Source organism: Chiloscyllium punctatum, chromosome 16 (genome assembly GCF_047496795.1).
Source record: "Chiloscyllium punctatum isolate Juve2018m chromosome 16, sChiPun1.3, whole genome shotgun sequence".
In the NCBI taxonomy this organism is placed as follows: Eukaryota; Metazoa; Chordata; class Chondrichthyes; order Orectolobiformes; family Hemiscylliidae; genus Chiloscyllium; species Chiloscyllium punctatum.
The window spans coordinates 14,539,199-14,559,565 of record NC_092754.1 but is presented as its reverse complement, the minus strand read 5'-3'; the positions used below and the strand labels follow the sequence as shown (position 1 = coordinate 14,559,565).

The 20,367-nt window shown below is 42.1% G+C and overlaps 1 protein-coding gene across 3 annotated transcripts in view; it reads right to left on the bottom strand.

Annotated features, from left to right (window-relative positions):
• The window catches only part of prkcz (protein kinase C, zeta), a 428,930-nt gene that overhangs the window by 346,938 nt on the left and 61,625 nt on the right, over positions 1 to 20,367 (bottom strand). For all 3 annotated transcript variants that reach the window (XM_072586280.1, XM_072586279.1, XM_072586278.1), the window contains exons 3-4: positions 3,416 to 3,505; positions 1,563 to 1,613 (exon numbers count right to left, since the gene is read on the bottom strand). In XM_072586280.1, the coding sequence (XP_072442381.1) occupies positions 1,563 to 1,613; positions 3,416 to 3,505 (141 nt within the window). The remainder of the gene's footprint in view (positions 1 to 1,562; positions 1,614 to 3,415; positions 3,506 to 20,367) is intronic.

The window sequence follows — 20,367 nt, the reverse complement described above, 5'->3', positions numbered from 1 at the left end:
CATTTACCTGATGAGTGCCGTTCCAACAACATTCAAAAAGCCTTACACAATCCAGGATAAAGCAGCCACTTGATTGGCACTCCCCCTATCACTGATGCTCAGTAGCAGTAGTATAAACTATCTGCAAAGATGCACTGTAGAATTCAAAGATCCTGAGACTAGGCCTTCCAAACCCACAATCACTTCCATTGACAAGGACTAAGCAAAGCAACAGATACATGGGAACACCATCACTTTCAAGTTCCCCTCAAAGCCACTCACCATCCTGATTTGGAAACGTATCACCATCACTTCACTGCTACTGGGTCAAAATCCAGTAACTTCCTCCCTAAGGCCACGGTGGATTCACCAACAGCGCATGGACTGCAGCAATTCAAGCACACAGCTCACAACCACCTTCAAGAGCAATGGGGTGGGGGCATATATGCTGGCCAGCCAGCAACACCCACATCCCATGATAGAATTATTATGAATTGGGAATGTGAAATCTAGTTTGAGTGCACCCAGGAACAGAACAAGACATGATGATTTGGAAAGGGAGAAATGAATTACCCAGCTATATACTGGATAATTAAGAAGATTGCTTTCTCAGAAGCTCAAGCATTACAAACAGTTTAGTCAATGCCTCATTCTGTACAGGAGCCCTGTGCGCTGCTCTCAAAACAACTTTTATTTTTGTTCACATGAATTAAGTATTCTTTGTGAAAATTTCTTCAAATTAGTGATATCGAGTTATTCACTAAGCATCAGAAGAGCTCTTCAAAGTGCAGCACCATGGCATTTTCTGTCTGCAGTGATCAAGTCATGAAATTCCACTAATTAAGTATCAATGAGATTAAAATTATACCACATTTTAAACTTGGCTCTTGCATGCATTAGAAAGATAACCAAAACCAATAAAACTGAAGAGTTTACCTTTACTGGGAAGAGTTACATTTGATCTTATAGTTTTAAGACAAATTTAAACCAAACTTCCCAAGTTAAAACAAGTGGATGATACTCATGATAAACACAGCCCCCCAAATTTCCTTCTACATTAGTTCAGCTGTTGGCAAAACAAACACACTGCAGGACAGTTCTAAAGCGATTACTGTAGCAGGACAATTCTGACATAAAAGTGTTACATTACTTTGATTGGATCAAGGTTATGTCTCTGTGATTCTAAAAAAATGCTTAAAACATACATTAGAATGCAATTTGCAAAAAGGTAATTCTGTAGAGCTCACAGTAGCATAGTAGTCCATTAATCCAGAGAACAAAGCAAAAGCGCCATCAGAAAATTTGAATTCTCGAATAAAAGCAACCACAATGTTCTCAGATCTTGTAAAAATTATTCTGATCTCCTCATGTCCTGCAAAGAAAGCCTTTACCCAGTCTGGCCTGAGAATTTTATCCAAAACAACATTCGCAACTCGAGACTGGCTTCCAGAATATGGTCAAGAATATGGTCCACCATTACATTCCTAAGCAAAAGGTGAAAATTCCCAGCTGGCCCAACAGCCACTGGGAGAATTAATGTTAAGAGAAAAAGTCATTATCCATGAGATATAAATGATACTTACTATTCTCTCCAGGGCAGGGCATTCCTGGCTTTTCTGGAATGCTCGGGAAAACTGGGTAAAATGAGAAGAAGGAAAAGTATTTAAGACAAGCAATCATAAAATCAACCAACTGGTGTTTTTGCAAATGAAAATAAAATTAATCTTTATTTAGTGGAGTTTGCCTAGAATTGGAAACCAGCCCTCACATGAATGGTAAATTAATTTACAATACTTTATGCAATCATTACAGGCCAAGATGAAATCTGGAATATAATAATTTCATAGCTGGACTCAAATTCTGGAGAACCGCTCTGTTCATTGCACATAGCAAGTAAACTCAAATTTATGATTTGATCTGTGAGAGTTCTAATTCCTGCATGCTGTCAACCATATATCAGAAAACATTTGAGAAGTGTGGCAAATGCAGTGTTAGGGAGAAGTTATTCAGCTGTCATGGACCTTAAATGAATAAAGGATTGGTATATAACTAAAATACTTCCCAGGAAGAAAAAATTTCCAAGTTAAAAATGAAAATGCTGCAGATGTTTTAAGGCAAACCAAAACAAAAATAGATACACTGAAAACTATCACTTGTACTGGCTTCACCTCTAGCTCTCAGACTGCTAAAATATGCCAGATCTTTTTGACATGTACCAGAGTCTGTCAAACAGGTGGTCTATAGCAGACTGCTGCCCACTGAGGAAGTCTATCTCGGTCATGACTCAGGAGATTAAAAATGTGTTGCTGGAAAAGCGCAGCAGGTCAGGCAGCATCAAAGGAGAAGGAGAATCGACGTTTCGGGCATAAGCCCTTCTTCAGGAATGACCCTCCTCATTCCTGAAGAAGGGCTTATGCCCGAAACGTCGATTCTCCTTCTCCTTTGATGCTGCCGGACCTGCTACGCTTTTCCAGCAACACATTTTTAAGCTCTGATCCCCAGCATCTGCATTCCTCACTTTCTCCGACATGACTCAGGAGATACAGGTTTATAGATTTGAAAGATTCTGCAAGGAGCTCTCTTCCAATGAAAGGACATTTCTCTCCCACTTTTACTTCCATTAGGTTCATGAATGAGAATTGGTGAGGGAAGGAGTGAAATACACAAAATAAGGAGGAAAGGAGTGGAGGTGTGAGTGTGTGGGAAGAAAGGAAGGTAGCTAGATACGAGTGGGGTGTGGGGGGGTAGGGAAGGTGGTGGTGAGGGTATACATGGGTGGGAGAAACGAGTCAGGTGTACTTTCATGGGAAGGAGGGAAATTATTAAGAGGCTAAAAAAAAAGGTTTTATTCTCTGGTTCTGCTGCTTGGCACTTCTTACATGGTAGATTTTATTAATTATCACGTTTACAATTTCACTTCCAACTGAGAGAAAAATGGAAACATGAAAATATTGCAGAAGCTTGTTGAAGAACAAAATGAGCATGAACAAAAAAAAATGTTCTTCCAGGTGCCACAAGGTAACATTGCCACCTTGTACACATCTTCACTCAACCCAGTTACTAAGAGGAAATGATATGCTGGGTTAAGATAGTCCTACTGCTGCCACATTGACATGAAAATTAAAATAGGTTGATGGTCTCCTAAATGCTTAAATTGAAAGAGGTTTTAAATTATACCTCAATACTTATTTGTACTTCGAATATTAAAGGGATAGAATCTAATTGCCGTTCTGTCATTTCCTGCTTCCCTCGCCAGAAGCTGTTGGCCTTCTCAACATATCTACCTTGATGTACAACTCTATATTTCTTTATTCAAATTACTGAATACATATGGTAGAAAGCTGTGGCCCCCACTCTCATCACAATCTGCCGGAATACACCTTACAATTTTTTTTAACATAAAGATCCCGAATCAGTGTTCTAGAATACAACTAACCATGTAAATTGAGGCCTGATTCTCCATTCTGGTTATACAGACGGAATGCTTCCTCCAGTTCCATATGGGATGAAACTGTGCATGGGTCCCCTACAAACAAGAACAAAATCAAGTTAGTTGGACCCCTGCAAACTGGAAATATACTAACAGTAATCTGTCAGACAAAGGTTTTCTTCACTGCAGTAACAATCCAGAAAGTCAAACACACCTCAATTGCAAAGTTCTCTGTTCAACAGATCTTTCAAACCATCCTGGATTCAGTGTTTAAATGGCTTTTACAGCTCCAAGAGCAGTAATTTGACAAGCTCCTTAAAAGAAGAGCCTTGGTTACTCAAAGAAGCAAGCCTTTATTTAATTCATGGAAGTGACTGACTCACCACAGTTATGGCTCAGACGATCCAGTTTGAACTGCATGCACTTAATTGGAGTAGAACATACACTTAAACAATTCAGGTAATGCACTTCACGCATATATTTACTTTGGGAACATCCCAGTGAGAAACAAAATAAAGCATTTACAAAAATCAAGAACGATTATGTTTTTTGCTTATCACTATTCCAATATATGACTGGCTATCAATAACATAGCCAATGATGCTGTTAATCATATTTTATTTATCAGAAATGCGATTAGTCACTGCTGGATAATCAAATCATTCCAAAACTGAGATACTTCCATCTCAGACAAGAATTCGGATTCATTTCAACAAACCACAGTCTCAGTCATCCAATTACACAAATTAATAAAATCCATAGTCTGCATTTTAGTTATATGTCTACTTTTTCTCTTATTCTCGAGTTGAGCAACTCCATAGTGAACCAGCACAAACATAGACACTAGATCCTTTCAAGTCTGGAAATCCCTAATTTCGCCTGATCTCTGAATCGAAGCGGATTCAAGCAGAGTTGATATTTGGATGAAAGACTGCCTAGAATGTCAGGAGCAGCAGAACACTATCTCTTGACCTGAAGTGTCAAGTCTCAACTGCTCCAGATGTATGCAATAGTATCTCTGAACAGGTTGATCAGCAAACATTCAGATACTACTCCTAACTCCTGCCCAAAAACCAGCTGCCTTCTCTGGAATCTGGTACAACTTACATGTGTGTAAACATTGCAGTAAAAATTTATCAAAAACCACACACCTGCATCATTTACAAAACCCTAGCGGTAGGAGAAAATACCTGTATTATGAGCTGATGAGGATTCTATTTTCAATGATGCGACATCTCCAAATGGTGCAAAAAAAAAGGACCTCAATATGTTTAAACATACTGGATGTGAACAAGAAAGGAGAGTTGAAGTTTGTGTGTTTTCCTACCTGTTTTTACTTAATTTTCATCATTTCTGCCCCATCACAATTTTCTATTACATGTATCTTCTGTAGCGAAAGGTAAACTGTACTGACCTACTTTCTTTTATTGTCAACTTCACAAAGTGAAGATGGAATCTAACTAATTGCCACTCGATTATATTTGTCTTCACCAATCTACCCAATGATCGACATAACTTGAGAAATCCATAACCTACTCTTCAATATCACAAGCCACTGCAGTCATTCTGATATCACTTGTGTGAAATAGTGTCACAAGTTTTTACAACTTAGTCTAGAAAACCTGGAAGGTTCAGAAAGTAAAATCACTTCAGAAAGTGCTGTAAAGTGAATCTCCCAGTACTTTAAAAAGTTTAATATTTTAGCTAGAAATCTTGATCAGAATTGCCAGAAGGGAAGAGGATTCTATTTGTAGGAATGACTAAAACAAGTTACAAAGCAAATTATTCAACATCAATATGGTGAAAGCTTTTACAATGGTATAAGCTAACATTGTTATATTTTCTAATGAAAGCAGGATATCCAAAATTTATGCATTATACAAATTCATAACATTTGCAAATTTATTTTCTAAATGTAGGCATGCTCAGTGAAATGTTTTGCACATTGTCTCAAACATAACATGGCCATTTCAGGATAGAACTTAACGAAGAAACACAGAATTTAAGTAGTGACTCTTAGAAGGTAAGATTTTTGACAAACTTTGCAAAAACTAAAGCCAGATAAGAAGCTTTCCAGAGAAGTTTTCAGAATTGGAACCCGATTAAACATCGAAGGTTTGGATGAATTGTTACTAAATTAGATGATTTTATTGAAAACAAATGCTAAGATTCTGGCAAATTTAGAAATACCAAGGATAATATTGCAGAAAAGTACAAAATGGAATTTATTAAGTTGTACACAAGCTATAGGAAGAGGCTGAATTAGCTGGCGTGGTTTTCCCTGGAGCGTCAGAGACCGAGCGATGACCTTATAGAGGTTTATAAAATCATGAGGGGAATGGAAAGAATAAAAAGACAAAGTCTTTTCATTGAGTGGCGGAGTCCAGAACAAGACGACACAGCTTTAGGGTGAGAGTGGAAAGAGATTTAGAAGGGACCTAAGGGGCAATGTTTTCACACAGACAGTGGTGCTTGTCTAGAATAAGCTGCCAAAGGACGTGTTGGAGGCTGGTACAATTACAACATTTAAAAGGCATCTGAATAGTATGTGAATGAGGAGGGTTTTGAAGGATATGGGCCAAGTACTGGCAAATAGAATTAGATTAATTTGGGATATCTGGGTGGCATGGACAAGTTGGACCTAAGGATCTGTTTCCATGCTGTACATCTCTACAACTGACCATTTGGAAATTCCCAATCTGCGCTGGTATTTAAATAATTGACCTGAGCCATGATATGAAGTTCAGACAGACTTCTAATTTTAATAGGAGTTAAATTTGCAGATGATTATAAACTACCGGAACAAATATCAGAAGCACCAAAAAAATTCCTGAGAAAGCATTCCTTCCCAGATTTTTTTTTGCACAAAGGGAAAAAGAAAATCAGAAGAATGGCAGAAAATTGAGAACACAATGTTTACAAATTGACAAGACCAAATAGTTCCAGGTCTCTCTCAGTGTGAAAAGAGCTGTAACTAACAGAAATGTTATTAATAATTTTGAAAAGTAAAGAGAATTTGGGATTTAGCATAAGTAAATGAATTCCAGGAAGACACTGCAAAAACAATCGACATTTCAGGTACAATTCAAAGTATCATTGCATAATGAACTGTCCCAAATGTTATAATAAAGTATGCAAAACCAAGCATGAAATTGAGGATTTGAATGAAGATAATGGATATGCAGACTAATGAGAGGGCAATGTACAATCACAAGATGTTTCAGGCAGGTGAAAGTGAGTACTGCAAATGCTGGAGATGAGAGTCAAGAGTGTGGTGCTGGAAAAACCCAACAGACAGCATCCGAAGGGCAGGAAATTCAACGTTTCAGGCAAAAGCCCTCTAGCAGGAATGAGGCTGGGAGCCGAGGAGGTGGAGAGATAAGTGGGAGGTGGGTGGGGCTGAGGGGAAGTTGGCTGAGAGTGCAACAGGTGGGTGGAGATGGGGGTAAAGGTGATAGGTCGGGGGGTGGAGCAGATAGGTGGGAAGGACAGACAGGGCAGGTCATGAGGATGATGCTGAGCTGGAAGGTTGGAACTAGGGTAAGGTGGGGGGAGGGGAAAATGAGGAAACTGGTGAAGCCCACCTTAATGCCATGGGATTGGAGGGTCCAAGAGGCAGTAAATGAGGTGTTCTTCCTTTAGGCGTTAGGTGGTAAGGGAGTGGCGATGGAGGTTCCCAGGACCTCCATGTCCTCGGCAGAGTGGGAGAGGAAGTTGAAGTGTTCGGCCATGGGGCGGTGGGATTAATTGGTGCAGGTGCCCCAGAGATGTTCTCTAAAAAGCGTTAAGTAGGCATCCCGTCGCCCCAATGTACAGGAGATCGCATCAGGAGCAACGAATACAGTAGATGACGTGTGGAAGTGCAGGTGAAACTTTGATGGATGTGGAAGGCTCCTTTGGGGCCTTGGATGGAGCTGAGGGGGGAGGTGTGGGCGCAGGTTTTGTAATTCCTGGGGTGGCAGGGGTAGGTGTCAGAAAGGGAGGGTGGGGGTTGATCAGGGGAATGAACCTGATGAGGTAGTCGCGTAGAGAACAGTCTTGACTGAAAGTGGATAGGAGTGGAGGGGGAAATATATCTCTGGTGGTGGGGTCAGTTTGTAGGTGGCAGGAATGGCAGAGGATGATGGGATGGATGAGGTTAGTGGCGTGAAAGGTGAGGACCAGGGGGTTCTGTCATTGTTGTGGTTGGAGGGGTGGGGTTCGAGAGCGGAGGTGCGGGAAGTGGATGAGATGCGCTGGAGGGCATGGGAGTGGAAATTGTGGTCTTTTAAGAAGGAGGACATCTGGTGTGTTCTGTGGTGGCACTGGTCCTCCCAGGAGCAAATGCGGTGAAAAGGGAGGAATTGGGAAGAAGGGATAGTATATTTGCAGGAGGCAAGGTGGGAGGTGTAATCCAGGTAGCTGTGGGAGTCAGTGGGTTTGTAGAAAAATGTCACTGTTGAGTCAGTCAATGTTGATGGAGATAGAGGGGTTCACGAAGGGGAGAGAGGTATCAGAGATGGTCCAGGTGAATTTAAAGTCAGGGTGAAATGTATTGGTGATGTTGATGAACTGTTTAACCTCCTCATGGGAGACTGTTCCACCTAACTGACAGAGAGACGGGCATAGCTGGGGCCAGTGGCTACCTCTTTCGTCTGGAGGAAGTGGGAGGATTCAAAGGAGAAATTGTTGAGGGTGAGGACCAGTTCAGCCAAACGAATAAGATTTGAGTGGAAGAGTACTGGTGGGGACGTCGGGAGAGGAAGAAGCAGAGGGCTTGGAGACTCTGGTCATGGCAGATGGAGGTGCATAGACACTGGATGTCTGTGGTGAAGAGGAGGCATTGGGGGCCAGGGAAACACAAGTCTTAGAGGAGGTGGAGGCCTGAACATATGTGGGGAGTTCCCGGACAGGGAGGAATAGGACAGTATTGAGGTAGGTGGAGATGAATTTGGTGGGGAAGGAGCAGGCTGAAATGATAAGTTGTCCAGGGTAGTCAGGGTTGTGGATCTTGGGTATAGAACTGGGTGGTGCAGGGCTCCCGAATGATGAGATTGAAAGCTGGGGGAAGATTCCTTGAGGTGATGAGGTAGTGTATGGTCTGGGAGATGATGGTTTGGTGATGGGAGGCGAGGTCGTGGTTGAGGGGGCGGTAGGAGGAGATGTCTTCAAGTTGGCGCCTGGCTTCAGGGGTGTAGAGGTCAGTGCGCCAAACTACCACAGCAACACACCCCCCTCCCCCCTTGTCTGCTGGTTTGATGGTGAGGGTGGGGTTGGAGCAGAGGGAGTGGAGGGCTGGACGTTGTGAGGGTGAATGGATGGAGTGGGTGCCCTCTCTGCCCTACTCCCCCTCAACCACGACCTCACCACCTATCACCAAACCATCATCTCTCAGACCATATACAACATCTCAGTGGATCTCCCACCCACACCTTCCCACCTCAGTTTGGGAACCCCGCACTGCCCGGTTCTACCTCTTAGCCAAGATCCACAAGCCTGGTTACCCTGGATGACCTATTGTCTCAGGTTGAGGTGGTCAATGCTGAGGAAAGAACTTACAGTCATAGAGATATACAGCATGGAAACAGACCCTTCGATCCAATCCGTCCATGCCGACCAGATATCCCAACCCAATCTAGTCTCAACTGCCAGCACTCGGCCCAAACCCCTCCAAACCCTTCCTATTCATATACCCATCCAAATGCCTCTTAAATGTTGCAATTGTATCAGCCTCCACCACTTCCTCTGACAGCTCAATCCATACACCTACCATCCTCTGTGAAAAAGTTACCTCTTAGGTCCCTTTTATATCTTACCCCTCTCACCCTAAACCTATGCCCTCTAGTTCTGGACTCCCTGACCCCAGGGAAGAGACTTTGCCTATTTATCCTATCCATGCCCCTCATAATTTTGTAAACCTCTAGAAGGTCACCCCTCAGCCTCCGACGCTCCAGGGAAAACAGCCCTAGCCTGTTCAGCCTCTCCCTATAGCTGGCAACATCCTTGAAATCTTTTCTGAACCCTTTCAAATTTCACAACATCCTTCCAATAAGAAGGAGACCAGAATACATGCAATATCCCAACAGTGGCCTAACCAATGTCCTGTACAGCTGCAGCATGACCTCCCAACTTCTGCACTCAATACTCTGACCGATAAAAGAAAGCATACCAAGCGCCTTCTTCACTATCCTAGCTACCTGCGACTCCACTTTCAAGGAGCTATGAACCTGCATTCCAAGGTCTCTTTGTTCAGCAACACTCCCTAGGACCTTACCATTAAGTGTACAAGTCCTGCTAAGTTTTACTTTTCCAAAACGCAGCACCTCACATTTATCTGAATTAAACTCCATCTGCCACTTCTCAGTGCGGGGTTCCTAAACTGAGGTTGGAAACGGTGGGTGGGAGGTCCCCTGAGGTGATAAGGTTGCGTATAGTCTGGAAAATGATGGTTTGGTGATGGGAGGGGAGATCATGGTTGAGGGGGCAGTAGGGCGGAGAGGGCAGACACTCCATCCTCTTACCGTCACAACGCTCAGCCCTCCACTCCCCCTGCTCCAACCCCAATCTCACCATCAAATCAGCAGACAAGGTGGGGGGGGGGGGGGGGGGGGGGGGGGAAACAGTGCCAAGTTTGGCACATTGACCCCTATACCACTGAAGCCAGGCACCAACTTGAAGACACCGCCTCCTACCGGCCCATCTCTGCCTGCCAACCGCAACAATGACAGAACCTCCCAGTCCTCACCTCCAATCCCACCAACCTCCATATACATCGCATCATCCTCCGCCATTTGCGCCATCTACAAACGGACCCTACTACCAGAGATACATTTCCCTCATCACCCCTACCCATTTTCTATCAACACTGTTCCCTCCATGACTACCTTGTCAGGTCAACGCCTCCCAACAACCCACCCTCCCTTCCTGACACCTACCCCTGCCACCACAGGAATTGCAAAACCTGCATCCACACCTCTTACCTCACCACTGTCCAAGGTCTCAAAGGAGCTTTCCATATCCATCAAATTTTCACCTGCACTTCCACACATCATTTACTGCATCCGTTGCTCCTGATGTGGTCTCTACCCTGGGGAGATAGGACGCCTACTTGCACAGTGCTTCAGAGAACATCGCCGGGACACCTGCACCAATCAGCCCCACCACCCCATGGCCAAACACTTCAACTTCCCCTCCCACTTTGCTGAGGACATGCAGGTCCCGGGCCTCCTCCAACATCACTCTATTACCATGCGACACCTGGAGGAAGAACACCTCATTTTCCAGCTCGGGACCCTTCAACCCCAGGGCATCAATGTGGATTTCACCAGTTTCCTCATTTCCCCTACCCCCACCATACCCCAGTTCCAACCTAGTAGCTCAGCACCATCCTCATGGCCTGTCCCATGTGTCCATCTTCCTTCTCACCTATCTGCACCACCCTCCCCTTCAACCTATCATCTTTACCCTCACCTCCAACTGCACTCTCAGCTACCTTCCCCTCAGCCCCACCCCCTCCCATTTATCTCTCCACCCCCCAGGCTCCCAGCCTCATTCCTGATGAAGGACTTTTGTCCAAAACATCAATTTTCTTGTTCCTTGGATGCTGCCTGACCTGTTGTGCTTTTCCAGCACCACACTCTGACACAAGATGTTTCAGCCCAGTGAAGAAGACACTGAGTACAAAGTCTTAATTGTGCAGCATTGGATAGTGACTGCCAATCTACTGCATGTGGAATAGACTGGTTAAAATGGAACCCAGAACGTGTGTAAAACAAAATCAGGACAAAAGTCAAGAACTTGAGATCTTCATGAGTTTGAGATTTAGGGATGTTAACACGAAGATCTTTGAAAATAACTGTCATTTTTTGAAAAATAGCCAAATCACTCGCTATTAGTATAGAAGCAGCATTCAGTGAAATACCCTTGTTATTAACTATCATTTGTGCAAAAAGCACAGATAAAACAGTAAATGAAAAATGAAAAGGCCATATGAATTTACAACTTACATAATCTGCCCACTTTTGTATTCCTTTAATGCAATATAACTTCTCACCAAAGAAATTAACTAACTGCTCCTCACATTAAGGGATAGAAATTTCAAAAAGATAAAAATCAATTGCATGTTTGCAAATATAAACAAAACGATTATGAGAACGGCAGCAGAAAGCCGATTTAGCAATGGGGTGTGTGAAAGGAACTGTACTGAAATTAATAGCTGAAGCAGTTCATAAAATATAAAGAAAGGTGGTAAGGGAAGGCCAGGGAACTGGTGAGCCTGATATCAACAGGCTGCTCTCAGGAATCCTGAGGAACAGGATTTATATGTATCTGGGAAGGGAAGGACTGATTAGGGATAGTAAGCATGGCTTTGTGATTGGGAAATCATGTCTCACAAATTTGACTGCGATTTTTGAAGAAGTAACAAAGAGGATTGGTGAGAGCAGAATGTTGGGTATGATCTATATGGACTTCAGTAAGGTGTTCGACAAGGTTCCTCATGGGAGACTGGTTACCAAGGTTAGAGCTCATGGAAAACTGGGAGAACTAGCCACTTGGATACAGAACTGGCTCTAAAAAGGTAGAAGACGGAGGGTGGTGGTGGAGGGTTGCTTTTCAGACTGAGGCCTATGACCAGTGGTGTGCCACATGGATCGGTGCGGAGTCCACTGCTTTTTGTCATTTACATAAATGATTTGGATGTGAACACAAGAGGTGTAGTCAGTCAGTTTGCAGATAACACCTAAATTGAAAGTGGAGTGGACAGCGAAGGTGGTTACCTCGAGGTACAATGGGATCTTGATCACATGGGCCAATGGGCTGAGGAATGGCAGATAGAGTTTATTTTAGATAAATATGGAGCTGCTGTATTTTGGAACAGCAAATCAGGGCAAGACTTATGCACTTAATGCTGAAGGTCCTGAGGGGTGTGACTGAACAAAGACCTTGGAGTGCAGGTTCATAGTTCCTTAAAAGTAGAGTCGCAGGTAGACAGGATAGTAAAGGCGGCATTTGGTAAGCTTTCTTTTATTGGTCAGAGTATCGAGTATACAAGTTGGGAGGTCATGTTGAGGCTTTACAGGACATTGGCTTGGCCACTGTTGGAATATTTTGTGCGACTCTGGTCTCCCTCTTATTGGAAGGATGTTGTGAAACTTGAAAGGGCTCAGAAAAGGTTTACAAGGCTGTTTCCAGGGTTGGAGGAGTTGAGCTCCAGTGAGAGACCGAATAGGCTAGGGCTGTTTACCCTGGACCATTGGAGACTGAGGGGTAACCTTATCGTGGTTTATAAAATCATGACGGACATGGTTAGGATCAATAGACAAGATGTTTTCACTGGGGTGGGGGAGTCCAGAACTAGAGGGCATAAGGTTTAGGATGAGGGGGAAAGATATAAAAGAGACCCAAGGGGCACGTTTTTCACACAGAGGGTGGTGTATGTATACAATGAGCTTCTGGAGGTGGTGGTGAAGGCTGATACAATTACAGCATCTGGATGGGTATATGAATAAGAAGGGTTTGCAGGGATATAGGCCAAGTGCTGGCAAATGGGACTAGATTAGGTTAGGATATCTGGTTGGCATGGATGAGTTGAAACAAAGGGTCTATTTCCGTGCTGTTTCCATACCCCTATGACATCCCAGCTCCTCTCCTCAAAAGGTCTGAGCAACAAAGCAAAGCATGCTAAATGCCTTCTTAACCACCCTAGATAGACAAACAGGAACTTGGGAGAAAACAGCAAGCCTGGCAGCTTCAGAAGGTGGAGAAACTGACTTTTGGGTGTAACCCTTCTTTCAGACTCTTAACCACCCGTTTAACTGTGATGCAGATGTAGCAGCTTTCACAACCCAACAGCTACCTGATAGCCGAATTAAAAAAGTCCTGTTTCTGTGGGAGTTTGACTGTACCCATTCAGGTCTGTTTCTATTGTTCCAACTTTAGAGAAAATAAAACCCAAGACCTCACAGGCTGTTTACTTCATTGGCTTGAAGTAGACTGTCCGAAACCTCTGTCTCAACATTTTTAAAGAAAAGAAACAGGACAAAATACACCTTTAAAGCCATAGTATTGTCACACCCCCCTCCCCATTAAAGAAGTGAACCATCAATACACGACAGATGGCTTCATTTTCAAAAACTTTATGCTGTGAGTTCATTATAACACAGACATTACATAGACGCTAAGCATACAAACATTTAGTATTACAATCCATTTCAGTCATCATTTTTTTCTCCGGCAACAAACACCTCTGTCTTTCTTCTAAGCACCGACAATGTGTCGACAATTATATTCTCTTGTCCTGTCACATCTATAATTTTCAAATTGAGTGGCTGCTTCCATCTAAACAGTCTGGTATTTTTATGTTTAAACATCTTCAAAAACTTTTAAGAGGTTAAGATCAGTGTATACAACTGTCTCAGATACATTACTGGTGATATAAATGTTGAAATGTTGCAACACCCATACCAAACTCATGGGCGACTTGTCAATTATGGATTATGTCTGTTCACGAACATTCAATTTTCTGGAAAAATACCCAATCAGTCTTTCTATCTTCTTGCAAGAGTACAGCACTGACACCCACATCACTAGCATCTATAGCTACCTTAAACGGCAAGGTGTAATTAGGTGTGGCCAACAGTGGAGCAGCAGTTAACACAGCTTTCAGAAAGGCAAATACGTTTTGACATTCCTGCATCCACTGAAATTTTCCACACTACTTCAAGTCAGGCACTGGAGCAACCACACTGTTAAAATTCTGTAGTGAACTGCTGATAAAAACCACTCAGTCCCAGGAATCATCATACGTCCTGCTTTGTCAATAGTATGTGAAACTCCCCAATAACCTTTGTTTTCATATCCATTAGGGGCTATTTGTCCATGTCCAATCATATGGCCGAGGAACGTGACTTGGGCTTTTGCGAACTCACTCTTAACTGGTTATTGTTGAGCCTGCCTCCCGAAGTTAACTAATGCTCTAAATGTTCCTTCCACGTGTGACTAAAAGCCACCAGACTGTTGAGGTACACCACACAACTGGATATTCCCAAAATAACTTTATTAGTTAGCCTTTCAATGTGGCTGGTGCTTTTTTCATACCAAATAGCATGACTTTAAACTGGCACAGTGCATTCAGTATCATGAAAGCCAAAATTTCCTTTGTTCTTTTGGATAAAGGCACCTGCAAGTATCCTTTGACAAACTTGGAAATACAGGTTGCCTGTCCAACCTTCTCAACCGTTTTCCAAATGAAGAATATTAAATCAGATTTTTTTAAAACGGCATTGGCTTGTGATAGTCCACATGTAATCATTGGGTACCATTACTGTGGGTGAGCTCCATTCGCTGCAACTCACTTTGATTATGTTGTCTTTGAGCATGCATTCAATCTCTTTGTGAATCTGTGCCAACTTTAGAGGGTTAAGTCTATATGGATGTTAATTAATTGAAACAGCTTTTCTTAAATTTACATTAATCTCATCAGATTACTATTTTCCATTTTATTCCCACATATCTCCCCATATGATGGTAGTTACTCTGTCAGGTCATTTTGATTTTCATCTGGAAGGCAATCCAATATTTATCCTAATTTTTGAAAACTTCTTCATTGTCAAATTTAATTTGAGGAATGTCCAATTCAAAATCATCTGAACTTGGTTCTTCACTCTATTGTAACCAGTAACACATTCTTCTTTTCCTTTCTTTCCTAATTAAATACCTTTTGAATATATTTATATGACACACCAATTACTTTCTGTCTGGTGTTCTTATCAAATAATTCACCTCATTCAATTAGATATAACCCATGAAACCTCGCCTTTCAAAGGTTTACCTATCGTTGATAGTAATACTAACACTTCATCTCCTGCGGCAAAACTGTCAATTTCCGATTTCAGTCTGCTTCCTGCTTCATCTTGTGCTGTTTGCTTCCAATGTTGTTTAACCAACTCACCTGCTCTCGTTAAATTTTTCCTTAAAATTTGGAACATAGTCCAAATATGTGGTCTCTGAACTCGGACTTCGAACTCTCTCCTTAATTAATTTCAGTGGTCCTCTCACCTCATGCCAAAAACTAATTCAAATGGACTGAACTTAGTTGATTCATTAACTGTCATCCTAATTGCAAAAACTTGTAATGTAATTCCTTTATCCCAATCCTCTGGATAGTTTTGATTATAAGCCCTCAACGTAATCTTTAAACTTTGACGCCACTGATCTCATGCTCACTGCGATTCTGGATGGTATGCAGGAGATTTGATTTGTTTTATTCCTAAGCTATCCATAACATCCTTTAATAATTTTCATGTAAAACATGACCCTTATGATGGTACCTGTGTGGGTAGTCAATAACTCAAAATTTAAGCAACTCTTCCAAAATCCTTTTAGCCATGATATTGCATAATGGAATCGCCTTTGGAAATCTTGTAGACACATCCATTGTGATCCACAAATACTGACTTTTACTTTTTGTTTGAGGTAAGGGTCCTATGCAATCAATTAAGACTCTTGGAAAAGGTTCCTTAAATGTGGGAGTAGGTATTGAGGCTACTGGTTTCACCACTGTCTGAGGTTTTTCATTTACCTGACACATACCACATGTCTGGCAAAAAGCAACCACATGCTTATGTAGTCCAAGCGAATAAAAATGTTTCTACATTTTGGCATGACTTTTTATTACTTTTCAAAAGACATCCTGCTGGTTGTTCACATGCTACATGCACCACCTCCTTTCAGTAACCTTCCAGTAATGCGACTTGGTGAACTTCTGCCTACGTGATGGACTCCATTTCCTCATCAAGATGTCATTTTGAAGATAACATTCTTGGATACAAGGTTAAAAATCACAACACCAGGTTATAGTCCAACAGGTTTAAATGGAAGCACTAGCTTTCGGAGTGCCGCTCCTTCATCAACCACCTGAAGAAGGAGCAGTGCTCCGAAAGCTAATGCTTTCAATTAAACCTGTTGGACTACATCCTGGTGTTGTGAGATTTTTAACTTTGTATCCTCCAGTTCAACACAGGCATCTCCAAATCATGACTTCTAGGATACATTCAATCTTCTACTGTATATGCTTTTTGATACTACTTCAGTTTTTCAGATTTCTGCTATAATTCAGTTAATTTCTCTGAACTAAAAATATCCACTTTATCCTCCACTTGTTCTTGCTTTTCTCTCAACCATATGATCATAGTTTCTGATAACTGAACTTCAACTTGCTTATCTTTATTCCTTGGTTTTTCCTCCTGATTCAACCTGTGGCTTTGTGACCTTGTTACCACAGTCAGGTAAAATTCCAGAATATGTTTCCTGTAACATCTCAGTTGCCTGATTTTTCACTGGCTTTTCAACCATAGTAGTCATCATTCCCATCGGTGTGATCCAGCAATATCAATACGAAGGATAGACTAATTTCTGAAATGAGAATTTCTCTACTACTATTATCACAACTTTGCACAGGACGCTCCAACCTCCATTTATGTAATCGAACACTGCCCTTCTCACCATGAAACCCACATATTGCCATCTTTTCTGGTCATACTCCTTGTGAATTACATAGCTCATCTCTTGCCAAAAATCTGGGACATTCGGCCTCAGACCTTCGGGTGGCCATCCTCAAAGGCAGATTTTGGGACAGTCAACAACGGAAAGTGCCAAACAGAGGCTGATAGCCAAGTTCAGTACCCATGGGTGTGATCTCAACCGGGACCTTGAGTTCATGTCGCACTACAGGTACGACCACTGCACTACACACACCCGCACACAGAGACAGAGACACAGGTTGATGGAGTAAATTTGTACTTGCAGGATTACACTTTGTTTTGCTCAAAAACTGATTAAATCCATGTAAAGTTCTGTGAATGCCACTTTAAGAATACAATCAAATACAATCAAACATTGGGACACAGACAGACTTTCACTTCACACCTTCAATGCATTGTCTGAGCTGAGATGACACCTATTGTTAAAAGCAATCTCAAAAATAAAACTTTTAACATGTTCTGGGATTTACATATGAAGGAACCAAAACTAACATGATCACTCAAAGATGAAAGACTCAAGCTAAATTTGTTAAATATTACATTCCAATGACACTGTAATCTTGCTGCTATAAATTCTGTCATATGATTCTGCTCCACAACCACCTGAAGAAGCAGCACTTCCAAAGCTAGCGCCTCCAAATAAATCTTTTGGACTGGTGTTGGGATTTTTAACTCTCTTGCTAAAGATTGACTTACCGCCATATCCCTCAAAATCTTAATTTCTTTACCTATTCCTCCTGACCCAAGTAAGTAAACCTTACGGTGGGAAAAGATGTGCCATCCTGCCGACCCATAGTAAGCCCACACAGAACACAGGAAAGCAAACTTGGCCAAACTATACCAGAAACAGCCAGAATGCCTCAGCAATGACCAAACAGGCTGACAAGTGAAACCAGACACCTCTCACAGACAAGGGAATACACTTCCCAAATCACACTAACAATACCCAGTCAACACAGCTGTCCCAAAGTCCCAAGGGCAGTCTCATAATACAGCAATACCAAAGTCACACAATGAGCAGGCCAGGCACCCCCAAGGACCTCGCTCCCAGGACAGGTACAATGGTAGCACCTGTTTCAAAAGAGAGATTCTCACCTACCTGCAAAGAGAACTGAAATCTCCTGATCCCATCAAGAACTCATTGATACTGTCAGTATGTTACATTGTATTGACAATCAGGACATTCTTCCAATAACTCTTTTCCAATTATCATCATTAACTGAATTACTTAATTTACAAATACATTGTATCTTTCTCCATTTTAATTAACCTTATTGCACAAGATTCTGATAAAACCAGCTCCATCCTCAACTCGAGGAACAGAACCCTTGATCTACCTGAACAGACTGTCAGTTCTCTGTCAGCCTAGTCAATTTCTCGTCGGTGATATCGCTTGTGATAAACAGCTTGTCGATTTCACCTGATCTGGCTTGTGGGGTCTCTACTTTATTGGGCTAATTTCGCCGACACTTACCCTCACAAGTAAATTCTTTAAAGAGATCTAGAATATTTTTCTCAATTAACCCCTGACCAGGCTGTACATGGTTTGCAGCTTTTTAGCTTACACTGGTTTCCTTTACCACATAATCAAAACTCACTGGCTTGTCTTATCTTCCACATCCACCTTCTCGGTGCTTTTTCTAAATCACCAACACTTCATATGGCCCACTTTATTACAGTACATTTGAGCTCTTTTACTTTTCTTTCCACCACATGGATTTCCTTTTTATCCTCTGGTAAGGCTTTACTATCTTCAATGAGATCTTCTATTCCCTTACCAGCAGAGGATTTCTCTTTTCCCAATTTCTAACCCTCACAGATTGAAATTAGTGCTGGAAGCAAAACTTGGCTTTATGAAACAACACATAACCATCTGATGCTAATCTAGTCGTCTTAACTGTCTGCCTTCCATAAGTTCTCACCACTACAGTATGTGGATGGTTCAACAAGGGAGGGGGCAGACTGCACCTAGTACTGGGAAACGAGCCCAGCTGATGGTCAAAGTTTCAGTGGGTGAGCATTTTGGTAATAGGGACCATAATTCCAAACATTGTTTGAGTACTTATGGACACAGACAAGAGTGGACTTTGAAAAGGCCAACTATAACCAAATTAGGCATGAAATGGAGAATACAGGTGTTTCACATCGAACACACATTCATAACATACACGAGCAGAATTAGGCTATTTGGCCCATCGAGTCTGCTCTGCCATTTGATCATAGACAGGCAAGAAGCTGGAAGAACACAGCAGGCCAACCTTGAAGGGTTACACCTAAAATGTCAACTTCACCTCCTGATGCTGCCTGGCCTGCTGTGTTCTTCTAGCCTCCTGTCTATTTTGGATTTTGCAACTGCAGTTTTTATCATCTTTGCTATTTGATCATGGTTGATATGCTCCTCGCCCCCATTTTCTTGCCTTTTCTACATATTCCCTCAATCCATTACCAATTAAAAAATCTGTCTAACTCCTCCTTAAATTTAAACATTTTCCCAGCATCCACCGCACTTTGGGGTAGCCAATTCAGATTCACAATCCCTGGGAGAAGTAGTTTTTCCTCAACTCTGTTTTAAATTGCGACTCCTTATCCTAAGACTATGACCTCGTGTGCTAGAATGCCCCACAAGAGGAAACATCTGCTCCATGTCTATGCTATTCATATCTTTTAACATTTTGAATACCTCAATTTGATCTCCCCTCATCCTTTTAATTTCCAATGAGCATAGGCCTAAACTATTCAACCTCTCTGCATACGACAACTTCATAACTCTGGGATCAATGTAGTGAACCTCCTCTCAATTGCCTCCAATGCCACAACATATTTCCTCAAATAAGGGGACCAGAACTGTGCACAATACCCCAGGTGCGGTTTCACCAATATCTTGGAGAGTTTCAACAATTTTTCCTTACCCTTATATTCTATTCCCTTCACGAAAAAAGCCAACATTCCATTCACTTTCTTTATTATCTGCTGTGCCTGCATGCCAGTTTTCTGGGACTCACGACTGAGTGCAGCTAGTTCCCTCTGCACCAGAGCACCCCGAGGTCTCTCCCCAATAAGATAATAGGTTGCTTTCCCATTTTCTCGACCCAAATGCCTGACCATGCACTTATCCATGTTAAAATCCCTTTGTTACATTTTGGTCCACTCTCCTAACCTATCTATATCCATTTGTAAGGTTCTTATATCCTCATTGAAATTTACCGTCCCACCTATTTTTGTGTTGTCCGCAAATGTGGCTATAGAGCTTTCTATCTCTGCATCCAATTCGTTAATGTTGATTGTAAATAGCTGGCATTCAAGGACCAAGCCCTGTGCCACCCCACTAGTTACATTTTGCCATATAGGAAAAAACCATTTATCGCGAATCTGTATTCTGTCCATCAGCCAATCATCTAACCAGGCTAATTACTCCTAATTCCATCTGGTCCAATCTTG